Raw genomic sequence first — 25,989 nt, forward strand, 5'->3', positions numbered from 1 at the left:
ACCCCTTTAAAACCAGGATTGATTTTTTTGGGTACTGATTAATAAGAGTAATGCCATCAAGAAAAAATAAATTTCTGTACATAGTTATGGGAGCAGCCATCCTGTCTCAGTTACTGGTCTGCTCAGTTAAAAGAAGTCCAGAGATATGCACCATATGGACACGGGGGAGGGGCTGATCTGAGGCATCACCTATCGGTGAGAACTTGTGCTCTCCCTACTTAGGTGTTAGCCTTTTATTGTAAACCTGCCTGTAGTGGAAATGAGAAGACTGCTTTCACGTGATTCCTGCCGTACAGGAACGGTCAGGCTCAGTGGCCAGAGTGAAAACTGCAGGATTTCATTTTTTCTTTTGTTTTAAAGATGGGAAAAAACTAGAAAGAGCAAAAACACCAGAACTTAACATTTAAAATACAACTTGATTTAAAGGCGGCATGGTCTTCTGGTCATGCATTCCATTTAAACAGCTTTTTTTGTTAATACACTAACAGGGGACTGAACAGCTGTTTAAAACAGCACTCCTGTTCAGAAACTATACAAGTCTTTATTGAAGGCATCATGTGTCATGACAGATCAGTGAGAAAAAAAAAAAGCTTGTTCGATGACTATATATATATATTTTTATATTCTATGAGTTGCTAAACCAAAGTTCCAGGGTGCCGTTCGCCACTCATTGAGGCCTGAAAGCTTAGCACAACCGATTGCAGGAGGGCAACTGACCGACAGGACTCTTCACCTCAAGCATAGCCTGCATGTCCTTTATACAACTTCAAGTGAAAACTGGATTGGTTGGCCTCTCCAGAAGGAGTCTTCAGTCTTTAAGTCTACAACATTGTCACTGTCACTTGACTTTCAAATCTCCACAAGTACAAAGTTTTAAAAGGAACCTATAACAAAACTTTAAAATACTTGTTCATGAAGCTGCTGCTGCAACTGAATGATTCCCGATTCCTATTCTTCTACCATGTTTTAACTCTTTGTACCAAGGGTGTTTATTTTATAGCGTAACTTAGAGACTGCTGCTCTAGTAAAAAAAAAAACAAAAAAAAAGACAGCATGTCCTATTTCGTCCGTGTTCTGTACGATGCGAGTGGCGCTAATGGCCATGGAAATACTGCCTTAAAAAACGCGTAAACTCTATATAGGAGACATTTTGGATACTGCCGCTTCTGACTAAAAAGGTAGCAAGAAAATAAATGGAAGAAGAATACATTCTCCAGTTAGTATGTATTCCAGGAACTAATGTTAATGGAAACGTAAGACCCATGCACATTAGTCACTCTTATATGACAAACACAAAATGGTGCGGTGCGCATGCAATGGAGACACACTGGTGAAGAGGGCTGTAGTCATTAAAATCATGGAATATTGGTCTGCAGGAATAGTTACCTTTTTTTGCATTATCCGAAGCTCATCACTAAGATTGCTATTAACCTTCATTAACTGTTGAATTTTTGCTTCTGATGCAGTCAGGGCATTCTTAACCTCCAGGAACTCTTGAACTGAGAAGGCTCCATCAGATAAGTCAGACTCCAAACTCTAGAGACAAAAAACATAGAAGTATCTTGTCATCTAGTAGTCAACACCAAAAAGAGGATTCATTTAAAACCATTAAAAAAGGTAGATAGCCAACATATTCTAGGAAGAAGACATTGAAACTAGAGATGAGCGAGCGTACTCGGATAAGCACTACTCGCTCGAGTAATTTGCTTTATCCGAGTATCGCTGTGCTCGTCCCTGAAGATTCGGGTGCCGACACGGAGCGGGGAGCTGCAGGGGAGAGCGGGGAGGAACGGAGGTAAGATCTTTCTCTCCTTCTCTCCCGCCCGCTCTCCCCTGCTCCCCGCTGCGACTCACCTGTCAGCCGCAGCGGCACCCGAATCTTTAGCCCCGAGCACAGCGATACTCGGATAAAGCAAATTACTCGAGCGAGTAGTGCTTATCCGAGTACGCTCGCTCATCTCTAATTGAAACGTAGTTGTGCCTTAAAAAAAAATAAAAAAAAAATAAAAAAAAAACACACAAAAAAAACACAAAAAAAAACAAACAAAAAAAAAAACAACACAATTTTCCTGGCTTTTCCCCACCTGCTAGAGGATAGGCCCTCCAGGGAAATCTCTTGCATTCCTAATGGGAGGTCATTCCAAACGGGGAAAGCAAAGGATGAGCAAAACCAGGCAAGATTCTCCATTCTTTTACCAAGAATCTAATTGGGCTATTACCTCCAACTATCACTCATAGGGGTAATCCCAATCTCTTTACAGATCAGAACATGAACTATTAATGGCTAAGGCCACTCTCACACAGGCTTTTTTTACATAGGTGAATTTAACTTGTAATCATTTGATTGTGCAATATCCAGAAATACTTTTGTACTGCAGTATATTGTATTTCTAACATTAGCCTATTATGCCCAGCCACAGGTGCAACTCGAAGCTTCTAGGCCCCAATGCAAAATCTGTAACAGGGCCCCCCAATTATAATGCTTTATTCATAGTACTGGGCTCCTTATATGGAGAGGAAAGACCCTATGGGCCTGGGAGCAACCGCATCCCCTATAGTTACACCCATGTGCCTAGCAATAGCCTGAATCCTTGGCATGCCTGGGACCCTTTATAAGGCACCAGGCTGCTACGGCAATTGAACGGCACCCCACAATCTTGTAGTTGGGAGTGGGAGCTGACCAGGGGACAATGCGAGCCCTCCCTCTTGTCAGGTCATTTAAATATCACAGTCAGCTCATACATTTATCATATAGCCCCAAGATGGATGATAAGTATATAATTGCTCAACCGCTCTCTAGAAGAAGTGTCACAAAATCCTCCTTATCACATGAACAAGGTGAAGAGGAGTTTGTGTCGAACAGTGGTCAATCACGGACGCTGCTTCTCTATTCAAACTTTACAGGGGTGACAGTGACAGATAGATACAGTGCTCAGCTATCTGTAAACGCATAGACTTTGAATGGAGCAGGGGGACACAGGACCGCTCGTTCTAGTGATCAAGGGGGTCCCATTTATCATCAATTCTGTGGATAAGTGATAAACGTTAAAAGCGTTGTCGCGCCACATTTGTTAGCCATCCACAGGACTCCATTGTACTCCGCCATCTCCAGCAGTCCCATATCGGTGATCGGAGAGGTAGAGCATGACCACCGCTCCGTTCATAGGTGAGGTCTTGGGTCCCAGTTCTTGTGATTAGTAGAATCTCCAGAGATGGACCTCAGTGCTCAGCCACTTATCACCCATGCTGTGGATAGGTGATGATTACTACAGCGGGACAATGCTTTCAGCATTCTGAACTCAATCAGATCAGTGATGCATCTTCCATCAGTTGATATGGTTTTGCAGTGAATGGGAAAGTTCTTGGTTTACATCCAGAGACTGAAAACCATCTGACACATTACTGTTACAATGCATCCAGTCTAGGCATCCTTCTGGGAGCAACACAGTTTGTTTGATCTCATTAATAACTAAAAATATAGACCATTATATAGTCTTTCAAAACACAAATTATGAATAATATTTAAAATTAATCACACTTAAAATCTACCTTTTCCCTATTAGAATTGGGTGGAACATTCTCCAAATCCGTTTCTTCGTCAGATGCGACACTATCGTAGTCAGGCTGGTCATTATCTTGGCTTTCCATGCTATGTTGATTGCTTATACTTTTTAAAACCAATTCCACATTATCTACAATTGAAGACACACAATGTAACATGATCAAGGATGTAGCATAATGTACAAAACATTCACTGCCCTGGAAGAAACGACAGAAGAGCAACTAAATAATTAAACGGAATGAGAGGACTAGAATACCCAGAGAGGCTATCAAAATTATGATTTACCCCGGAAAAAAGACTACTAAGGGGCGATCAAATAACTATGTATAAGTACATTGGGGGACGATACAAGGATCTCTCCCATGATCTGTTTATACCCAGGACTGCGTCGGTAGCAAGAGGGCATCTGCTACGTCTAGAAGAAAGCAGGTTTCATCACCAACACAGAAGGGGGTTCCTTACTGTAAGAGCAGTGAGACTGTGGAACTCTCTGCCTCAGGACGTAGTGATGGCAAAATCCATAGAGGAGTTTAAGAGGGGACTAGATGTTTTTCTAGAGCGCTATGATATTACAGGATGTAGACCTTAAATAACCAGAAGGGTTATTGATCTGTGTCTTGGAGTCAGGTAGGAACTATCACATGTTGATCTAGGGATTATTCTGACTGCCATTATGAAGTCTGGAATGAAGGTTTCCCCCAAATGGGCTAATTGGCTTCTGTTTTTTTTTTTTGCCTTCTTATGGATCAACAAGGGAGATGGGGGGTGGAAACAGAATGAACTAGATGGACATAGTATGTTAGGCTGAAGGGAGACAATGTTACTAAGTTACCTCACACCCACCCTCCCAAACAGGAACCTAAAGATACACCATTATCCTTAAACTGTCTGTAGACATCTCTATTTATGATTCAAAGAGACATTCCCCAGAGTCCCCTTTAGAGATACATGGAGAGAAGATAACCAGTCTTTGTGGTTCAAAAGACCAGCAATCCCCTCGGTCAAAGTTGAAGTGAGGCCTGAGTCATCTAGTCAGATGAACCCAATATTAAGAGAAGAGAGAAATTTGAGGCACTATGGTCAACCAGCTAACCTTAAGCTATAGAATTCCCATGTACTACAGAGAGTATCCTGCAGCCACTTTTGAGCAATAAAGTTTACTAGCTGGCTACCTTCATAAATGGACTTCATTTTATAATGTTTTGGTTTTCTGCAGATATTACAACATGGATTGCCTAGGGTCTGTGCTACACATCAAATACATAAGGAACAATTAAGGCCACTTTACACAGGACGACTGTTCAAAGAATGGAGGTGAAGCATGCCAGAGATCTCCTTCCGGCCACCAGCCTCCATTCACTGCAAACAGGCTGTCGTTCATAGGCGAGCCAAAAGACCCAAGCGACTCCAACAGGTGGGCGATTTCTTGCTCGGTCCCTTGTTTGTGGCCATATATACACCATCATCTGGATGACTGCAACAGCAATTTCGGGTAGTAATCATCCTGTATAAAGCTACCTCATGATACCAAACATGCCCCCAACTCTTCCCATGTCCCATAGATAATACAGGATCGACTATCATAATGCTCCTTTTGTAAGTCAATAGGAGTTGTCGGTCGAGCCCTACACTGCAGCTCTTATTGAATTGCCTTAAGAGCTTCGCAACAGTTAACCCTTTACAGTCTAAGAGGACACACTTTTCTTCTCCATTATGTGAGCACCATGCAGTCTTTGCTGCAATATCTGCGAAAGGCCGGAAAATAAGGGAATTTTTTTTTCAATGAAGTTATTACATATGAAGTGCAGCTACACATTTACAGGTACACAATGAAGTTCTCGTTGAATGTATAGAGAGTCATTTGCATGGATGTAGCGCTTTATTTAGCAGTTTGTGTTCCCATTCGTTATACGTATGCAGGTTGCTCCACTGCTTTATGCCTCATTCTCACTTGTGTATTTTGGTCAAGCCACAAGCAGCAGTGGGACCAGAACACAGAAGTACAAATCTTTCCACTATACTTTCTCGGTTTTGGCTTAAACTACTGATGCAACACGCATTTCAAGCATGGTTTTCTAATTACCTTTCTGCGCAACTACTGAATTTCCCTGTTGTCGTCTTTTGGCATCACTTAAAATGTCTATTACCAGGGTGGCAAATTCATGGGCATTGAAACGGGCCAACTTCTGTCTTCCCTAAAATACAAGAGTTTGATAGTAGCAAAAAGCACAATGACCAAATACATTCATGTGTTGTCAGACGACAAGCCACAAGACCACAACCAAGTAGTGAATATATACCGTAGGCAAGTGCAAAGTTACTTTATATACAGCTGGATTAGCCAGCGTTCACACAGCGCTGAACCTCCATCCCGAGGTTCCGTTTGTCTCAACTATGCCATTCTGTCCGGCACAAATGCCGTGGGAGAGAGTTTAGCGCTGTGCGATGACGGCCTTGCAAAAAATAAAGCATGATGAATACGGGTGGGAGGCAAAAGTCTTGTAAGCAAATGTGCACACAAGTTTTAAAAACAGTCCATATAATGTATTAGTGAATAGGACAGGTTAGTAATCACGCCCCACAAGTTACCTGGTTACGTGTTGAAGAATATTCCGGATTCACAGGAAGGAAAGGTACTACAGTGGTTTCTGTGACAAGTGTGCTATGGTTTTGGGTAGCCAGCCAAACTGTAAGCAAAGTTAAACAAAGTTTCAGGCCAAGACGACGCTGTCATTTTCTACATTTACACACAACTCCAGTTTCATTTTGGTGGATATTTATGGAATAAAGAAAAAAAATAAAAAAATAATTGTATTGGTTCTCAACACTCCATGATATTATAGATTTTAAATTGAATGCCTTATGTTAATGCTCCATGTCATACTTTAACCCTTTGCAATCCAATTTTGGATTCAGGGTTTCCTAGGGGGCTTCCTCTTTCTGCCATTTTACAATGTCGCCATCTGCTGGCTAGAGCCAGTACTGCGGTATGGGACATGCCAGAGAGGCCCCTGACCATAGAGTGGCGAGTAATATACAGTAAGAATACCCTGCCAGATGTCTTTGACATCGGAGCTGTACAGGCTTTAAATCAGAATGTCTTTAGACGTCAGACCGCGGATTGGAAAGGGTTAAAAGGCGATTACACAGGCACAGAAGCCGTGCTATGTGATCAGCAGCACAGTGGTCATTAACAGGCAGGATCCCACAGTGTAGGCTGGTATCAGAGAAGCCTCAATAGTGGCTGCAGCATGTAAAGTGTATGACACAGGGAGGAGGTTCTCCATCAGCCCATTAGCACCCCTAATGGCAGTAGGGAGACAAATGTTAAACGCACTGCTTGTGGTATTCTCGTCCGTGAAGTACCTCCCCCCCCCCCCCCCCCCCCCCCCCTCACATGCACCATCACAGCACATGGCCCAAAATACATAGCCCTTTAAATGGGCCCTTATTTAAATTAAAAGATATCCCACAATAGGGAAAGAAGGGCTAGAAAATAGCCACCAACAGAACTGTGAACTCTCGTGGCTACAAAACAACTTCCAAGGGTGCTTTTGGAATATTCCGCCATTGAAAAATCCACATGTCCAACGTGCAGCTTTTGACATGGAACTGCTGTGGATTTTCAAAAGATGAAATCCGCAACAATTCCTCCGCAAATCCACATCAAAAGCTGTATGTTAGGCGTGGATTTCGGTCCAGATTTCTGTGCGGTGGAATATTCTGACCTTGGTAATGGCTGCCAGCTGACAATTCGTATGTTGGTCAGCATGTAAGAAAGAAGTCAGATGTTTACTGCATGAGGTTTAACCCAAATGACAGTCTTACTTCCTCTGTTCACAAACTAAGCCAAGCAATAGGTGGCGCCAAGCAATAGGTGGCGCCAAGTGAAACAAAAGTGTCAAAAGATGCACTACAGTAATCATCCAGCACGAGCAACTGATACATTTGGTGCAGGTTTAGACCGTCTAGTCTAAGCTTACGCTGGACATACTAGCTAGAACTAACAAGTCTACTCAGGAGAACACTGCAGCTGTTGATCTGAGCAGATGAGGAGCAGCGCCATGCAGACAGCCAAGAACGCTTCAGGGCAAGAGACTCTCCAGGGCATTTGTGGGAGCGGCTCGCTAAGGAACTAATAGTCATTTGATAGCATTACTGTGAAAATAAACTAACGACAAAAAGGTATAAGTGAAAAAAAAAAAAAAACTGCTGAGACTCCCTGCAAGTTAATATTCCCCAAGAACCACAAAGGGAGGCTGCAGAGGATCTTACAACTTGTCATACTGGCCAAGTTAACTTGGTTGAGACTTTCACTTTAGCTACTACACATGAAGTTATTTTGTACTCCGGTTGTCTGAAGGTATAACCCATACCTACATTGTAGGACTACCTACAGAACTATGGCAATGGAGTATTCACTTACCTGCATCTGTTTCTCGTCTGTCAACTTCATCATAAACATCCATTGCCAACTCTTCAAATAAGTGATTGCTTAACTGCAAACAAAACATGCTTTAGAAATAGCCCGCGTCAAACCCGCGCTAGTGCTAGCCAACGCTGCCTTCTACTCACAGACTGAAGCTTTTTCTTCGCAGCTTTAGCCAGTTCTGATAAGTCTAGACTGCTGAAGACAGTAAAGAGATCGGCCATAAGTAACTAACACAAGTTCTGGAAAATCTAGTGAAAACAATCTTCAGCTTTATCACACATGCATGTGAGAAGATCATATCTGACCTTGGACCATCACTAAATTGCTGAATGAAAGGTCACCAATTTTGGTACAGCTCATGAATTTCTGGAAATCTGATGAAAGTCGCAAAAAAAGCCATCTGCAAAGAATGCCAGACTTCCAGTAAAAGGTAATTTCGGTACCAAGCCCTTGCATTGACTGCTAGATGGAGATCACAGATCTCCTATATGGTACTGAAAAGAGAATTGTAAAAAGGAAAGAAGATCTCCTCCCTTAGGCTACCTACACATGGGCGAGCAAGTTTTCACTATAATGAGAGGAATTTCTGCCTCCCATCACTTCTGTGGAGTTGCAATCCTCCGACACGGCTTTCAGGCATATTAGAGGATAGTCATGCGTTTTCAATGGGAAACCTCACATAGCACTCAATGCAAAAAAAGATGGGACATGCCGCTCACGTATATGACTCAATTCTGAAGAATGGGGTTCACAGTCACGCAAGTTTTCTGCCTCTTGCAATGCATCAAACGCGTGTGAGGTTCTCGGGCGTGTGAAACAGCCTTCACTGTTTTTATGTTCTCAAGTCAGCGACGTAAATTCGCATGAATTGACTATTTTCAGTGATCAAGTCCCGAGCTTAAATAGTGAAAGAAACACATTGCACCCCAGAAAACCCTCACTCGGCATAAATCCTTGGGATGACTTCAAATGCCTACATAGAGACATCTTATTCCCCAGCTCCCATAGGAGTCTATGGGAGCCGCCAGCATATATCAGTCAAAAGATAGTTCTGGAACTATCTATCTTTTACCCAGCGTATAATAGCCGGTCTGTATTTCGATCGTGCATGCTCAATTTTCGACGGCGCAACGTTTTTAAGCTACATAAATTCGCCCGTGTGAACAGATGCATTGGAAACCAATGCCTCAAATGTCACATATATTGGCCACTTGTGTGAATAAAGCCTTCATCAGCAAGTTTCTGACAGTTTACTTTTGTAACGTCTCTAATAGGGCTTTAACACAAAAACAGGACCAGGACCAGCACAAACTTGCTGAGCAATGGGGGAGGTCTGACCGCTGGGACTCCAACAATCAGCAAGTCATACCCCTACATGGGGATGGGGGAGAATTTCATTTTATTTCGTTTTTATTTATTTTTAAACACAGCCGTTGACCGCTGTTATCCATAAGGACACGGCATATACTCGGTTTAGAGTATTTTATAAATAAAGGCGCCCCTTTACAAAAAGTATGTTGAAAGATAAGAGAAAATTGAAAAGTAAATACAGAAGTTATGCCTGTGACATCTACTAGATTTGTCAATTGTGCAAACGGCTACATGTCCAATGTGGCCTTACCGAATACATAGTTATAAAAATATATTTAAAAAAAAAAAAAAGATTCTTTACTTACAGCCTCCTTTTTCCACATGAACAGCCACAGAACAAAAGAAAAAAATTAACATTATGGATGCATATTTAAAATGCAAAGGGAAAAAACCCTTCCACATTACCATGAAAGAGCTGCCTACACAACAAAGATGCCATTTACAAGGCTCTCCGCAGCTGCCTCGCAGCTGTCTCTCTTGTGCAATGGTAGAAAAAAAAAAAAAACAGCTGAAGTTTTTGCTTACAAGGACGGACGCCTGAGGCACTTTGATGTTAAACGGTTGCTCATAATTATGCATATTATTTCCAGACAAGTATTTTGTTACCTTAAAGATTGCAGAAGATAATGGATGCACTGTTGTATAGCTTCCTTCCAGTATCTTATTTAGGATATGGACGTTACAAACCCACTACCTAGACATTTATCCCTGTATTTTCATTCATTTCAGTGTATATAAGTGATCAACTTTCCGCTCTGCTAATGAAACCGGACTGAGTCCCCCTTTAATTCGAACCTCTCATTCCCGCCTCCAAGACTTCTCAAGAGCAGCACCGGTCCTCTGGAACGCACTACCAAAAGCTACCAGGGCAATCCAGGCCTCGCAGAACTTCAGGTGTGCTCTAAAAATGTACCTCTTCAGGGAGGCTTACCACATCCCCTAAACCAAACCCCTCTGTACTCCGCCTGATAACATGCTGCCTGACCTACTGACTGCAGTCTCTGCTAGCCATCATAAACCGCTCCTGCAGTCATACCGATTCTGCCGTCACACGGTTTAATGTCTGACCATTGTCTATGTGTATAGAATCCCTCACTCTCCACCCCGCCATACCGTGCACACCTCCAGCCCCTTTACCTTCTGTATCACCCCATTACTTGTTGTATGTAAGCTCTGTGGAGCAGGACCCTCACCCCTATTGTTACCATCAACTGATTACTATGTAACCGTGGTTCTGTAATTTTGCCTTTCTGTATTCCCCTGTTTTTGTAAGAGCTGCGGAATATGTTGGCGCTATACAAATAAAGATGATTATTATGCTAGTTGATCACTAAAATGGAGAATGGCTTACAATAAATTAAAGAAAAAAAAAAAGCTCTCCTCACCTATCTGCCATGTGGGGTATTATAAAGTGCTGTCCAGTTCTGTGGTCTGAAACAAAGAAGAAAACCCACTTATTTTATTTACTAATTAACTCTTGATTAAGTTCCTAATCTCTGCTACTGCTGCTCACCTGGTTTCCTCCCACAAAGATAGAATGCCAATCGGTCAGTCAATTCATGCTGAATTTCCACAAGGCGATCTGCTAAATCATGGTGGCCACCTTGCCTGTCGGAAGAAACACAAGCATTTCAGAAAGTGGGGGTGTGGAAGGCTGTCTCGGGCTTGCCAAGCATTCTGGATTCGGTGGGACAGTCAGATTTTGGGGCTCTCCCAAGAGGCCTGCTACATGTTCGACATCTTACTCGAGTAACGCATACTAACTCCATCCAACAATATCAGTGAGAGCACTGAGGACGACACTGGAGGCACACAGGATGGAGAAAGTGTACAGAGACAAGTCATAGCTGGAAGTAGTTTTTATGGTGGTCTGGGCTCAGATAAAAGAAAAGAAAAAAATAAATAAAAACACTGACAACTCAATCAGTGGTGCAGCCTGTGGAAACATGTCCTACACAAGCATTCTCCCATGCTAAAATGAAGGGGGCTGGGCAGAGCCAAACTCACTGAAATGAATGGAGCAGCACGCACATGTGCGACCAACACTTTATGCACTTGATGGTAAACAGGATCCCTGCACTCCAGATCATTGGGTGGACAAATGGTTAGACCCCCAAACAGATAGTTATACCCCATCTCATGGACAGAGGAGAACTGCAATACCAATTTAATTACTGCTGCATACCAAGGTGACAGATTCGCTTTAATGCGAAAAAGCAAATTATTAAACCAAAAGCAGAGGGAGAAACAAGTGAAAAGTGTCCAATTTTTATCCAGATATGGCAACAGCTTTAAGCTGAAAGCTTTTGCCATGAGAGAGTCAAGCAGCTCTAACCTTGCATAGTCAATGGGCGTTTTCCCAACAGAATCAGGTGTGCCGGGATCTGCGCCGTAGACTGCGAGCAGCTCGGCCTGTAATATCTGACCTGCTTTTGCTGCCACATGAAGAGATGTACTTCCTTTTTCCTGCAAAACATTAAAAAGAAAGTGCATTTGTAGAATTGCCATCATTATGTTAATTAGAACAGATTAAAGAGGATACATAAATTCACAAAGAAAGAAGTATCCCATAAAAATCAACACTATTGCGGATATTAGTTCTGATGCATCCTACTATAACCGCTCTTCTAAAAGCTTCTAGTTGGCCAAGTAGCGCTGGATGAACCAATGCGAGGGCTGTGATTGACTGAGCAGAGCTTGAGGAACCAATCACGTTGTGGAGGCGGGATTTATGAATTAGCCAATCAATGCTGTGGCTTAGCCGATTCATAAATCCCACCTCCACAAACTCTGCTCAGCCAATCAATGCAGAGCTAGGTGAACCAATTACAAACCCTCACATTGGTTCATCAAATGCTGCATTGATCGGTTCCTTCAGCGCTACTCAGCCAATTAGAGCCATTGCTTCCTGGAGGCGGGATTTTTGAATCCTACAACCAGGAAGTGATCTTCTGTGGACGAATGAGGACTGCAGAATACACAGCGGGGCTCCGGACAGCAGCAGGAGGACCCAAACCAAGCCTGCTAAGCAAGTATTCCTTTTTTTCCCCTGGGAATGCAGCTAGGGCTTATTTTAGGGGTAGAGAAACACATCACATCGAACAAAAATAGCTAGTTTGTGAGATACAATACGATAAACAAGGAGGCTCCATATAGAGAAACAGCGCAAATCGCAGCAGTATAGAACATGTCGTGATTTTTTTCCCTCGCAACATCTCAGACAAAACATCGCAAATGTGAAGGAACCCATAAAAAAAAGCATGGGCTTCACATACATGCCACTTGTAGCACTGTCACATTGCAAGAAAATCCCGCAATTTTGTTGTCAGTGTGAAAGCGGCCTCAATTTCAGAAATACCTTGTAAGAAAACCAAAACAGGTGGCCTCTACCCTACACCTCAACTTCCACGTCCTGCAAGCCTAAGATGCCCACATGGCTACCTGGCCCAGTTTGTCATAAGCATTTCTGTTCTAGTGGCATCAAGAGGACATGTGCCTCGAGAGCAGCACCATCATTCGCAGTCTGTAATTCCCATCCAGACATAGCCAATAGGAACATTACAGTAGCAGTGACACAGATTACTAAAGCATTAGCAGCTACTGTGGCTTCAGTCAAAGTTACTTACACAAGCAACAACTTACCGGATTGAAAAAATTTGCTTGAGCCCCCAGGGATAAGAGCCGCAGACAAGTCTCCAAATTGCCAGTCCTAACGCTAGAATGAAGTTGCTGGATACAAAGGGGAAAAAAAAGGGAGAGTTAAAGAAAGTGCATAGATTCTTTAATTTTTGGAAAGGACAGGAAGATCATTTTGTTATTCAGCTTTTTTGTGTCTGCTAAAATGTTTAGGGATGTTTAACCCCTTAACAACCACCATCTAAAGTTTATGGCAGCAGGGTTTAGAGTCACAAAATATTACGTGAGCGCTTCCCTTCAGGGAATCCCAGCCTATACAAGACCTGAATATAATTAGGCATATATTCACAGCAGAGTATACTAAATGTATTCCTTCTTCACAGCTCGCCGAGCCAGACATCAGACAGAACTGCTGCCCAGAAAACGCTTTTAACTTTAAAAATGAGAAGATGTAGATTTACCTTACTAAGATCTTTGGCTGTAACACTATCATCATCTCGACAGGGTAAACGGTGAACAAATGCCAGCATTTGATATTTCGCCCTTATAAATTCAGCTTTGTTTGGGCTGAAAGCAAACAAATAAAAAAATATATACGTACAGTATTCAAAAGTTTAGAAACTTTGCCTGAATTGTTGACCTGTCACTTCCTTCTTCCCTTCTTAGATGTTCCAGAATTGTAGAACTGCAGTTCCCATACATTAAAGCCTTATTCACACAGGCAGATTTGCACTGTATTTTTTACGTGTGCATTACGGACTGCATAAACCCCATCGACATGTATTGGGGCGTACTAATAGAATGTGTATGTTTCAAGTGCGTGGGGGGAAAAAAAAACTAAAGAAAAAGAAAGGAAGAAATGAGCAGTAGATACACACCAAAATTGCATGTATTTCACGGAATAAAACTGCATACGCCCCCATGTGAATTCACACCAACTGCTGCAATACATATACAAATACAATTTGGTTCTGCACAGCTGCAGTCAAAGGAAGCCAATTTAAAAAAAAAAAAAGGGTACTGAACCTTCAAGGCAAATACTTCTATAGATTCCTGAAATTACTACTGCCTTTGCGTCTGGAAATAGAAACAATTAAACAAGAGGTCTATAGCATAATCTGTACATAAAGATCAGTGAACTCAAGGAATACAATAGATTTTCTTCGACTCTTGAGGATACAGCATTTTTTTTTGTTTCTTTTACATTTTATTTTAAAACTTCTCCAGGCTTTGAAAAAAAAAAAAATCTTAACTTGATTTTGTTTGTTGAGGAGCTTTTTTTGTGGGACATTTACTGTAGCATATTATATTTTACAGGAACTTTTTTTACATTTCTGCTAAATGATATAAAATCAGAAAAAAAAATGCAGTTGCAGTTTTTTGTTTTTTTTGGGGGGGGGGGGGGTACCTTTTTGTTGTACTACTAAGAAGATATTTTTTAAAAATGTTCTCAAGTCGCCATATCCTGACCACTTGTTATTTTTCTGTCAATGCAGCTGTGTGGCTTGTTTTTTTGGGGTGCGACCTGTGGTTCTTATTGATACATGTGACTTTTTGATCGCCTTTTATTAAATACTTTCTTAGAGACAGAACGACCAAAGAAAAAAGAAAAAAAAAAAAAAAGTTAAATTCTGGCTTTGTGCAATTTTTCCCCTGATGTTAACTGTGTGGTACAAATAACGCATCGTTTTTTTAGATTGGGCTTTTACAAGGGTGGTAGGTGATACAAACACTGCACACATCGGATGTTGTCAGGAGGTCAAAATATTTAAGTTAAGCCCCATTTACACACAACAGTTAATGTTCAAAATTTGTTCCAACGATGGCTTTTGCGGGGCATATACTTGCCTCGCAGACGGCGTTTGTGTCCCCAGCGATGGTCTCCCCAGTGGTGCAGCAGGCATGAAAGCACTTAATGGCTACGATTGGTTCATAGAGCGCCGGCTGTGATTGGCTAGTGCTCGATCCAATCACAGCGATTACTTGCTGGAAGCGGGTGAATTCAAAGCCCCATTTACCAGAGAGAAATGACAGCGGGGAGGATTACAGCCTGCCGCACTGCCGGGAAGACCATAGCGAGGGACACAGATGCCGGCTGCGAGGTGAGTATTGCAGGGTATTTTTTTTTCACTTTGTGTGGCTAGGCCCTATTTTCAGGGAAGGCCAGACTGATCTCTGATACTTTGTTGCAATGTTTGTGCAGCTGCTGCTGATTGGGGGGTCACATGGGGTTGTGTAGATTATACAGGTCTGCAGCCTCTGAACAGGAACAAGAAATTATAATTTACTGATTACAAGACAGAGGATTGGTTTGCTAATTATAAGACATTAAAACATAGTACATTAGGGAAGTTGTAGAACATTAGGCAGCAAACAAAAACACCCCAACATGGAAATCTGGTTTTGGAATGGTAAAAAGATACATTACAGTACCCATTCACGGGTATTCCTGCACCTTTGGTTTATGGAGAAATTAAAAGGGCAAGTGCCGGCATGCCACCTCAGATACTGTAAACTATCAATCCTTATTAGAAAGTTGTAAACGTTTTCCTTTAAATAAGATTGGTTTCCATTCCTCACCATTTTGAACATACAAGTTTCCCTCAATGAATGAGAACACTTATTTACATTCAGAGACTGAAAAGGTAGATCCTATGCTCAACCGAAAACTGGCGACAGCTGTATCCATGGCAGGCAATGCTCTGAGCTGAAGCGCCTGGACTGTTATAGTAAACCAGCAGAGCGAATGCTACAGTTGTGGCAGGTGTATTATTCCCAGCGTACTTCAGAGATTTTAATCAACTGTTTCCATATGTCAGGTGAGAGCATTAAAGGGGTTGTCCCGAGGCAGCAAGTGGGTCTATACACTTCTGCATGGCCATAATAATGCACTTTGTAATGTACATTGTGCATTAATTATGAGCCAAACAGAAGTTATAAAAAGTTTTATACTTACCTGCTCCGTTGCTGGCGTCCTCGTCTCCATGGTGCCGACTAATTTTCGCCCTCCGATGGCCAAATTAGCCGCGCTTGCGCAGTCCGGGTCTTCTTCTTTTCTGAATGGGGCTCCGTGTAGCTCCGTGTAGCTCCGCCCCGTCACGTGCCGATTCCAGCCAATCAGGAGGCTGGAATCGGCAATGGACCGCACAGAAGCCCTGCGGTCCATGAAGACAGAGGATCCCGGCGGCCATCTTCAGCAGGTGAGTATGAAGACGCCGGACCGCCGGGATTCAGGTAAGCGCTGTGCGGGTGGTTTTTTTAACCCCTGCATCGGGGTTGTCTCGCGCCGAACGGGGGGGGGGGGGGGGGGGGGGGGGGGGTTTAAAAAAAAAAAAACCCGTTTCGGCGCGGGACAACCCCTTTAAGCACGGTGTGCCAGTTTTCAGTCTCTGCATGTCAACAATGGGGTCTTCATTAACTCATAGCAAACTAATAACTACAAGATAGTGGGGAATGGAAACAGAAGTACTGTATAGTTAGAAAGTGGTCTAACTCTTCATTATTTTATACAGTGATTAAGCATGATTGGTCATGGTGAAAGAAACTGGCTTTGCAAGCAAATTTTTACAAACTCCTTACTATAAAATATTTTATACAATGCCCCAAGTGGAGTGACCCAACTATTGCAAACTATTTGTGATTTTTTTTTTTTTTTTTTGCAGAAACAAAACCAAGACCTTGAAGAGATCTCAACTATAATAGAGATCAAAGATATCTATCCATCAAAAAAAACAGGATATAGTTTAAAACTTACTGCAATTTATCCTGGGGATTGGCTTTCCGCTTCCCACTCATTATAGATGCCGGGTCCAGCAAAGTATGTTCCCATATTGAATTTGCCCCATTACCATACAAGGTCTGTACCATCTAAACAGCAAAATAATATACTTTATAAGTAAACAGTTGTCATTTCTTTACGTAACAGCGAGAATTAACGTAAAGATAAATATTGAATGTAAGTCTAGCCAAAGCAATCCATTGTACATTAAATACATTTTAATTAGTAATGAGCGAGCATACTCGCTAAGGGCAATTACTCGAGCGAGCATTGCCCTTAGTGAGTACCTGCCTGCTCCAGAGAAAAGGTTCGGGTGCCAGCGGCAGGCAGAGAGCTGCGGGGGGAGAGCGGGGAGGAACGGAGGGGAGATCTCTCCCCCGCGCTGACTGCCGCAACTTACCGCTCCCCCGCGCCGACACCCGAACCTTTTCTCTCGAGCGGGCAGGTACTCGCTAAGGGCAATGCTCGCTCGAGCAATTGCCCTTAGCGAGTATACTCACTCATTCTTAATTTTAATCCATCTCTTTTCCCTATAGTTTGCTACAATTTATAAGAGCAGGCAAAATGTACCAGCCAGCTGTCCAGGCCCTTCGGGAAAATGAAAAAAAGGGTGGTGGGTTGGGTCACGGGATTTTTCAGACAACTTCTGCTCATCTACTAGCTTGTGTTAGACTCCTCATTTCTATGATATACTTACATATATAGGGGGTCTCTTCCAGCTTCTCTGTAATACACTGTCGTTATGTGCAGAGCTTTTGTAGTAATGACTACACAGGGATGTTTTCATAGCAACGAGGAAAGGGGTTATTTTCATATGCTGCTAGCTGACAGATCTGTAGACATTGTGATAATGATCTCCATTGTCTCTGCTTCTCCTGCTGTTACAGTGTGTGGGTGTGTAGTGGGTTTACTGACAATTTGGCCATAATGTCACTCAATGTTTGATTGTCTTGGGAAGGCAGAGGGGCTGCCACTTAGATACTGCCTCCCTGCTGACTGGACCAAAGCCCATGCAATACAGCATCGAAGGGCAAGGAAATACAGGACAGTGAACTACTGGCAGAATGCCAAGCTTGCTACAGACCCCCTCCCTAATAAAATGGATTGCAGCAAACAGCAAAGCCACAGAAAAATAGGGAAGACCACCTGAAAATCAGAACAGAGATATGAAACAGGGTGCAAACAGCAGCAAATGAGTGGGTAAGGAGAACCTGGCATATTTTGGAAAATGTATTCTAAATTCAGGTATGCTTTAAATAGCCACAAACATGACAGCCAACGTGAAAACTAGTAAATGATTTAAAAATGGTGTTATTTGTGCTGATAAAAAAAAAAAACACAAACACACACCTCTAAAGTGCTGGCTATTAGGGGGTTTCCCTTACTTCTAATTTTCTGGTCATTGCCTGCTGTCAGGTAAAGTCTCTCACTAGTAACAGACATAACAGGAAGAAGAAAATGATTACTCATTTTGTCCATAGAGAGGAGGTGAGAGAAACTCAGGACGTAGCTGCAGCAGCTAACTGGTAAGCGTTTATTATCCCACAGCTACTGAAATCACGTTTCCACTGCTCAGTAATGCAGTATAGTGTCCTGCATGTTTTTTTCCCCTTTTACTAGGAGTGTTAGAGATGGAGGAGAAATCCTACTCTTTTCTATATGCAGAGTGTCTGGAGACATCACCGCAGCTAGTCTGAACCCACCATCTCAGGGGCAACTAAAAAGTAGAGATTGAGTCTGCAGAGGCGAAACTGGTGATAAAGCAGGAGGTTCTGAAACTTCAATTGAAAAGTTAGGTACACAGTAATTGTTCCAAGGTGGTCACATCTGCTTAGTCTTGCTCCACTGGGTATGTGGAGGGATCCTTGGTGCAGTGAACAGCCGCTTCTGAAGCTCCTTCTCTGCTTATTAGAACAGATGAAGAGTAAACAATTATAGGAACACTGTCTTACCACAAGTTACTCATCTATTCTTACAAGCAGGGAAGACACAGCAACCTCAGAAGCAGCTGCTCATCACACCAGAAATCCCTCCATACATCCAGTGGAGCAAAGAGAAAAGCAAGATTCCTATAGTAAAATGTACAGGTTTGCTCGCCTCCAAAATGGAAAAAAAAAAATCCTGTCTAGTGCCACCTACAGAGAACTTCCCTGTAATAGTCATATAGACTATAGATGACATTAGAAATTGACTTTCCTTCCAAAAGGACAAAAACTCTCCCAACTTCTTTGGTATATACCAACTGGATCTCCGAAGGATAACCTTACCTTCCAAGAGCACAGTAGGATTTATTCAGGCCTACAGAAAGTAGGTGCGCAACAGGACTACACTAGATGTACATTTGCTTTGCTGCAGACAGGTTATCATATAGAGGTTAACGATTTCCTGTATAGAAGGTTTCCCTAAAATCTTCAATAGTCGATTGGCTATGATAGGTCATCAATAGTAAGTCAGACTGCAGATCCTCACTAATCTGCTGTTTAAATCAAAATTTTCTGTTAATGTATTTGAGTTTCATGTCACCACCTATATATAAAAAAGACAAAAAAATAAAAATCTTCAAATCCTGAACTTTTCACACTGCCGTTCATAATAAGCTAACATTTCCTGTTCTGTAGGGATCACTTTTCAGTAGTCAGAGGAAGAATCATAATGAAAGGTAACGCCTATATACAGGCAAAACAGGAACCACCGTTCACTATGTATCAGGTTCGGGTCTTTTGTGCCCGTGTCCCATGAAGCTGCTGCAAACCACTCTACATGCAGTTAACTGCAGCTCAGGGCAAGATGGCAGCCCCTTAATCATGGACAGACTACTGTTTTTAATTTTCTGACGCTAGATTTTTTTATAAAAGGGGTTTTCCGTGAACTACTATTGATGACCTATCCTCAGGATAGGTCCTGAATAGTTGATCAGCTGGCGTCCGCTGCTTGGGACCTAAAAGGATCAGCTGCGCGGGAGCATGCTGTCAGCACCACAATAACAGAGGTCGGAGCGGAAGCCTCCGCGCCGACCTCCGTGTAGTGACCGGCGCTTGTAACTGCAAGCACGGCTCTCATTGAAATCATGGTCATCAATAGTGTTTCAGTGGAAAACGAAAGTTAGTTCATGCTAATGCTGTGTCTCATGCACAGAAGTGTTTACGGTAGGGCTTTTAAGTGAAAGGCATTTAGGAGGCATGCCCCTTGGACTTAAAATGAGATTAAACCCTTTAATCACTAGGATATTACCTCACTTCATGATCACAGGGTGTACTCCAACTTCTAGAACCCCCATCAATATTGAGAGTGAAGTGGGCACAACACTGTATCCCCACTATTTTCCTTCTAAGTTTTCCCTGCAGCCGACCCCATTTACTTCTGGGTACAAAGTTAAAGGGATTATCCAGGAAGCAAAAACACTTACCTGATCCAGTACAGCTACTTTCTGCCCAGTTAGGATAATGGGTCACATGGTTACATGTCTTCTTCCAACTGTCAGTGAAGTCCTCGCATGGCTGAACCAGTCAGACAAAAAAGGAAGATTTGCAGTCATGTGACCCAACGTCAGGACTGGGCCAGAAGTGTCGGGGCACACAATGCTGGATCAGATTGAGTTGAGTGTCTCGACCGCCTGGATAAGCCCTTTAAGCACCACCTGACTACAATATAATAGTGCTCTGTAGAAAGCGTGAACATTTACCTGTAGTAAGGTAGGTGGCCATGGCGTGTGTTTCAGATGCCTCACTTGTGAGATATGTCGCCCCAGGCTCCGATGTACACTACAGCATTCGTCACATATCAGAACACCTCTATTAATAGAGGCCCAGCGAGGATCTGCAAACGAAAACAAGAAGTATGTAGTAGCACTTGACAATCTGAGGCGGTTCTCCAGGTACGCGGGTTCTGCAGAGTTTCTAAAGTTGAATGCCTGCAATGATTTGCACTGATCCGCATCATGCAAGTGTATTTTTATTTGCTTATGAAGCCTGTGCTACATGTATACAGCTACCCCTTCACAAAACATAGTCCCATTGCCAACTACTGCCTGAACTAAGTAAAGCACCCCTCCGCACATAATAAAATGTGATTATGAATTGGTTTGTACTCCAGGCCAGATCTTTTATGTAGTTGGTTCGGTGCTCCCATGACACCAAGTCTTCTGACCCAGTGACATCCCATTAACAGGTCATGCAGGCTTTTAACATAGAAGCCCCAGGCTAGTTTATGGGATGCAACCAATGATGTCCTGTTTTGGGCTATTGGCTGTACCACCAATGTTATTATATGCTGGAAACCCCCTTTTAGTACAGGTTCACACGTAGCATAAAAGGTGCAGAAATTCCACAGTAGATTCCACCTCTTCAATTGAAAGGATGAAATCTGCGGTGGATTCGTGGCAAGAACCGCAGCAAAATCTGCATCAAATGGTGCAGATTTTGACGTGGACTAACACCAAAATAGGCCACATGTGAACGTACTCTAAGGGCTCCTGCACACTGGTGAGGGCTATAGCGGGCTGTGATTCACAGGCTGATATCCCCGTCGCAATCCATGTGGAAACCCCTGGATGAAAGGCGTTTTCACATGAAAACAGCCTTGCGTCCCTGCAGGGGATCCCTTCATCCCCGCTGCGGTTGTCACAGCCGCGGCAGGAGAGAGGGATGTTCTACCATTGTTTTCAATTAAGTCGGTGCTGCTGCTGCCGCCACCAGTCCTATTTACAACATGTTGAAACCTCTGGATGAGACAGCCTCATAGTCCCTTCGGGGCTGAAGGATTTCCCTGCTGCAGCTGTCACAGCCGCAGCAGGGGATCGCAATCTTCTCCCTTTGTTTCCAATGTGGCTGCCGCCGACCTCATTGAGAACACATGGAAGCCTCTGGATGTGACAGGCTTACTTCTCTTCAGGGTTGAAGAAATCCCTGGGCGTAGCTGTAACAGCCACAGCAGGGGATAGCAATGCCCTCCCATAGCTTTTAATGGGGCCGTCGCTGCAGCCACTGGCCCCACTAAGGGCAATATCGCAAAGAGAAAGGAGAAGCCGCGATTATTTTTTTCTACGCAGCATTGCAGGAGTGATATCACAGATGAGGAGGAAACCATTGGTTTCATAATCATGCGCTTTCACTTACTCACGCACTGCGAGAAAAATCGTGCGATTTTCTCGCCAGTGTGAAGGAGCTCTAAAAAGGTACAGTATACGCAGACACTGAAGTCATGTCCAGAAGAAAAAGGAAAAAAAAAAAAAAGTAGTAACATAAACATGCTTACCTCTCCTGGCTCCCTGCATCTCCTGCATCACTGCTCGGTCTTCCATGCCTTTTTAAAGGCAGCAGTCAGCCTGTTTATGGGATGTGACAGACTAAGCTCGGTACTCTATCACCGAGCAATCATTGGCTCCAGCAGCCTGTGACATCCTGTAAATAGACTAGAGGGGTCTGTAAACAATGTTACAGGGGAGACCCCACGCAGTGACGAGGAACACAGCGAGGAGCCAGGGGAGGAGAGTATATGCCGATATAGTTGCTGCATATTAAACACACTCACTCACTAATAGGGAATAAAAATTTCAGCCCGAAACGTCACACAACTTTATATTTTAAGTAAATGTAAACCCTAAACATGTAAAACTCGTTTCCCCATATCAAAGGGGTTCGGAGCCTTTAAGTTTGCTCACAGCAGGAAATCAAATATCAGTTTCATGAAACCATACCAGCAACTGTGTGTTTGCACGTGTTTCCCCTTACACTTGAGATGATGTAGCAAGATATGAACAAAGAGGAAGTTGATAATCAAGGACCACTACAAAAAAAAAGTAAACATCTGCGCTTCCGTTTAACAGATCTGTCTACAATTCCATAAACGGATTCAAAAACTGAAACAAATGGTTTCCGTTTAACAGATCAGTTAGGCACATCTGTCCAAAAGCGCAAACCTAAACCTTCATTTGGATCAGTTTGGTATTCATTTGCATCAATTGTAATTGATTTTTTTCTTCATCTAAATGTATTTTTTTTTAAGATTTCCCGCTGTGCGTATACGCAGAAGAAAAATGGATTAGTTAAAAGGCTCTTTGCACCCATTCTGCATTAATAGAAGTATGGAGAAGGGAGGAGAAGGGAGGAGAAGGGAAAAAAAAAGAAAAAAAGTTTGCATCAGGCCTCCATTTTTTAAATGGAAACGTATGGTGTAGCAGCTACCGCTAGTTTCCACGATAAAAAGAATGCTGACTGAGCGGACACTAATTTAGACATAATTGGAGTCCTAAAAGCCACGTTGCAATCAATGTGAAATGAAGTGGAAAATATTTCTCTTTCTGCTTTTTCAGCCTCTGACGGGACAGGCAAACGGAAACCCCCAATGCTTGTATTCCATACACCATCAGCTGGTGCTCGTAAAAGGACCATAGTAGGATGGAAGTTAGTGGTTTGGAATGGCAGCTGCCTGCTGACGTGACTGTCTTGCAGTTTCGAGAGGAGGCTTGCATCCAGTGGTTTCAGGCAGCATGGCAGAGCGCCAGAGGAAAAAAAACAATACAGAGGGTAAGATGCCAAAGGGGGACAACATGCAGATATAATTGACTAGACTGTCCAAGGACAACAATAATGACAAGGACAATGGATGAGTCACTCACCATCACTGCCCTCCACTACGAAGACAACAAAACTCAGAACTGTACAAAGAACTCCTGTTCTTTCAGTGAGAACCATTTTTCTATGCCATGCTCCTGGTACCGTTTTTAGTTCTGGTCGCCATTTCCATAAATTAGTCAAAAACTAGCAGCCATGTTTACCTACTTTGGAATTATAATTTTATATTAGGGTCCCATTCCTTGTACAACTGACCGGAGAATATGCCCTCACTCATTGTTTCTTCTCGGAGGATCACACCTAGGCCTTGTTCATACAGGCGATACGGCATTGCCGCCAGAAAAATGGCATCACTGTTCCGTGCGATATTCCTGTGAGAAACCGCAGCAATACCACGATTTTGTAACACTACAAATTCGCGGCTTGAAATATAAGCCCTACCCCAAAAATAATCCCTAGCTGCAGAAAAATAAAATAAGTATACATCATGTTAGAAGCACTGTCCGGGGCTCCGCTGCAGCTTCTCCGTGGTCCCTAGCACTGGTTTTAATCTCTTGAAAAATCTCTGCCTCCTGGAAGCGCTAGCTGTGATTGGCTGACGCTCAGCCAATCAAAGCCAGCGCTCAATGAATGGCTGCGATTGGTTTATTGAGCGCTGGCTGTGATTGGGTAAGTGTCAGCTAATCAGAGGTAGCGCTTCCAGGAGGCGGAGATTTCAGTCCCTGGCCAGAAGTGATGAAGAAAAACAGTGACGGGGAAGACTATACAAAGTAAGTGTCTAGCAGCACGAAAGTGAAACAAAAACCACACCTGTAGTTGGATCGTTTGTTGGTGCAGCAGCCACAGACGGATCAGACCATTTCCGTGAAGGTTAGCAATAAAACGATGAAATATGGCAGCATCCAGGTATATTGAAAGATACAATCCTTTATTCTCCCATGGTAAAAACAGCAACGTTTCGGTCCAAGAGCCGGGACCTTTGTCAAACTCACATACAATGAGAACATGCAACAGTAATTGCATCAGAAAAATATAATCTGACTGATCATGTGAAGCTTGGGCCATAAGATTGCCATTTCCTCACTAACAGACCGCCTTTGTGATAGAATGTACCAAAGAGGTTTCTATCTCAACTGATCTATGACTGGAAACAGTTCTACGAAGTTTAGCTGTTACAGCACATCTGATCTAGATCTGCACCCATCTGATGAAGTTCCTGTGTGCCAAGACACATTTCTCAAAAACACTCTTCTAGGGTAATCTCCACCGCAAGGCAAATGACATTTTTGCCTGCCATCTACTGTAGACTATAGAGTATATATAATTCATCACCTACAATAAAATCCAGTCTGTCAGTCTTATAACAGGGAAGAACATTTCTTTATATCCTAGCAGCAATGGGCAAACTGACAAGCTGTTCATTTGTGAGCAATCCACGGTTGTCTTCCCCTCTACATATATGTATACTGCTTCTGACATTGCTAAACAGAAACACTATCTTTTCTTCTTAGGGAGAGCACCTAGACTGAGTCAGGAGACTCAAAAGGCCATTCATGCTCCTCTGGGTAATATGCAAATGAGGGAGATGGAATAATAACTCCAGTGTCACCTATTGGAAGGCAGCATTCCTTCAAGACAAAAAGGTAGACTCTTGACAATGGGAAAAAACATGCAAGATTTTCAATAAAGTGATTGCGAGGAGACTTTGCAGTTTCTAAAAACGCATAAAAATAGAACAGACAAGGCTTGAAAATGTTCAAGCATTCCAGCGCATGTCTGTGAGGCCCCACTGAAATCAGTGACAGCATTGTAACTGCAGCGCCACACTAAATTGTGGTAAAAGGCTGCAGGTGTGAGAGTGACCTAAAGCTGTCATATAATGCCCAAGCAGCCCTAGATTAGCTGGTGCATACATATTTTAGGCTTATACATTACAATGGACCAAAAATCCAAAGTTTGTATCAAGGGCTATAAAATATAGTGGCCAAGATACGCAATTCTCTTGTGTTGATAATTCTGTATCTAAAGTGAAATGGTTAAGTATGAAGGACTTGATCCAAAAACTGAGTGGTACTGCCAAGCAGAGTGGCCACGAGATGGCTAAAGAGCCAGACAAGCGTCATAAGGAGTTGAGCCTCAAGGCTCCATTGTTCCAGGCACTAGCTCTCACTTCGATGAGCTACTGGCGATCCTGGACAGCTCCTTTACAGAACCCGTTGATCTAGATTCTTGTCTCGATTGCCCAATTAGCCCCTTCTCTAAATTCCCGTTTAAGACTGGCCCTGGCTCTTCCCTCTTGCCAGATTATCGTTCTTCCATTAGTCTAGTTTATGCTTCTCTATCTCGCTACAAACATCTGTCTATGTACCGAACTCTGATTGGGGAGGCGTGGGGGTTCAAGATAGATCATCAATAGTTATTCTGTCGGGTTGTGCCACTCGGAACTCTGGACAATCAACTGATTTGTGTAGCAGTACTGACAGCAGGCACCCAAGGGGTACAAAGCAGAAGCTGCAGTTCTGACCCGCGTAGTGTAATGGCTGGCACTTGTAACTTCAGGCTGGGGTCGCTACAATTAACAGGGCATGCGCCTGTCACAAGCGCCGACCACTGCACAGGGATCCATGCAGCAACTTCC

At 43.0% G+C, this 25,989-nt stretch overlaps 2 protein-coding genes across 8 annotated transcripts in view; one reads left to right on the forward strand and one right to left on the reverse strand.

The window, feature by feature from the left end:
• The window catches only part of TCHP (trichoplein keratin filament binding), a 72,386-nt gene extending 55,652 nt beyond the window's left edge, over positions 1-16,734 (forward strand). Inside the window, exon 14 of the mRNA XM_066603884.1 lies at positions 16,664-16,734. The gene's annotated coding sequence lies outside the window, so the exon portion shown is untranslated. The remainder of the gene's footprint in view (positions 1-16,663) is intronic.
• The window catches only part of GIT2 (GIT ArfGAP 2), a 69,843-nt gene that overhangs the window by 29,673 nt on the left and 14,181 nt on the right, over positions 1-25,989 (reverse strand). For 6 of the 7 annotated variants that reach the window (XM_066603881.1, XM_066603878.1, XM_066603875.1 and 3 more), the window contains exons 2-14: positions 20,462-20,595; positions 16,756-16,868; positions 13,463-13,568; positions 13,008-13,094; positions 11,701-11,831; positions 10,879-10,973; positions 10,751-10,796; positions 8,138-8,189; positions 7,989-8,061; positions 6,152-6,249; positions 5,646-5,757; positions 3,550-3,692; positions 1,387-1,536 (exon numbers count right to left, since the gene is read on the reverse strand). In XM_066603881.1, coding sequence (XP_066459978.1) covers positions 1,387-1,536; positions 3,550-3,692; positions 5,646-5,757; positions 6,152-6,249; positions 7,989-8,061; positions 8,138-8,189; positions 10,751-10,796; positions 10,879-10,973; positions 11,701-11,831; positions 13,008-13,094; positions 13,463-13,568; positions 16,756-16,868; positions 20,462-20,595 — 1,340 coding nt within the window. The remainder of the gene's footprint in view (positions 1-1,386; positions 1,537-3,549; positions 3,693-5,645; positions 5,758-6,151; positions 6,250-7,988; positions 8,062-8,137; positions 8,190-10,750; positions 10,797-10,878; positions 10,974-11,700; positions 11,832-13,007; positions 13,095-13,462; positions 13,569-16,755; positions 16,869-20,461; positions 20,596-25,989) is intronic. The other variant, XM_066603876.1, reaches the window with a different exon arrangement.

This window comes from Eleutherodactylus coqui, chromosome 5 (assembly GCF_035609145.1).
Source record: "Eleutherodactylus coqui strain aEleCoq1 chromosome 5, aEleCoq1.hap1, whole genome shotgun sequence".
NCBI lineage: Eukaryota > Metazoa > Chordata > Amphibia > Anura > Eleutherodactylidae > Eleutherodactylus > Eleutherodactylus coqui.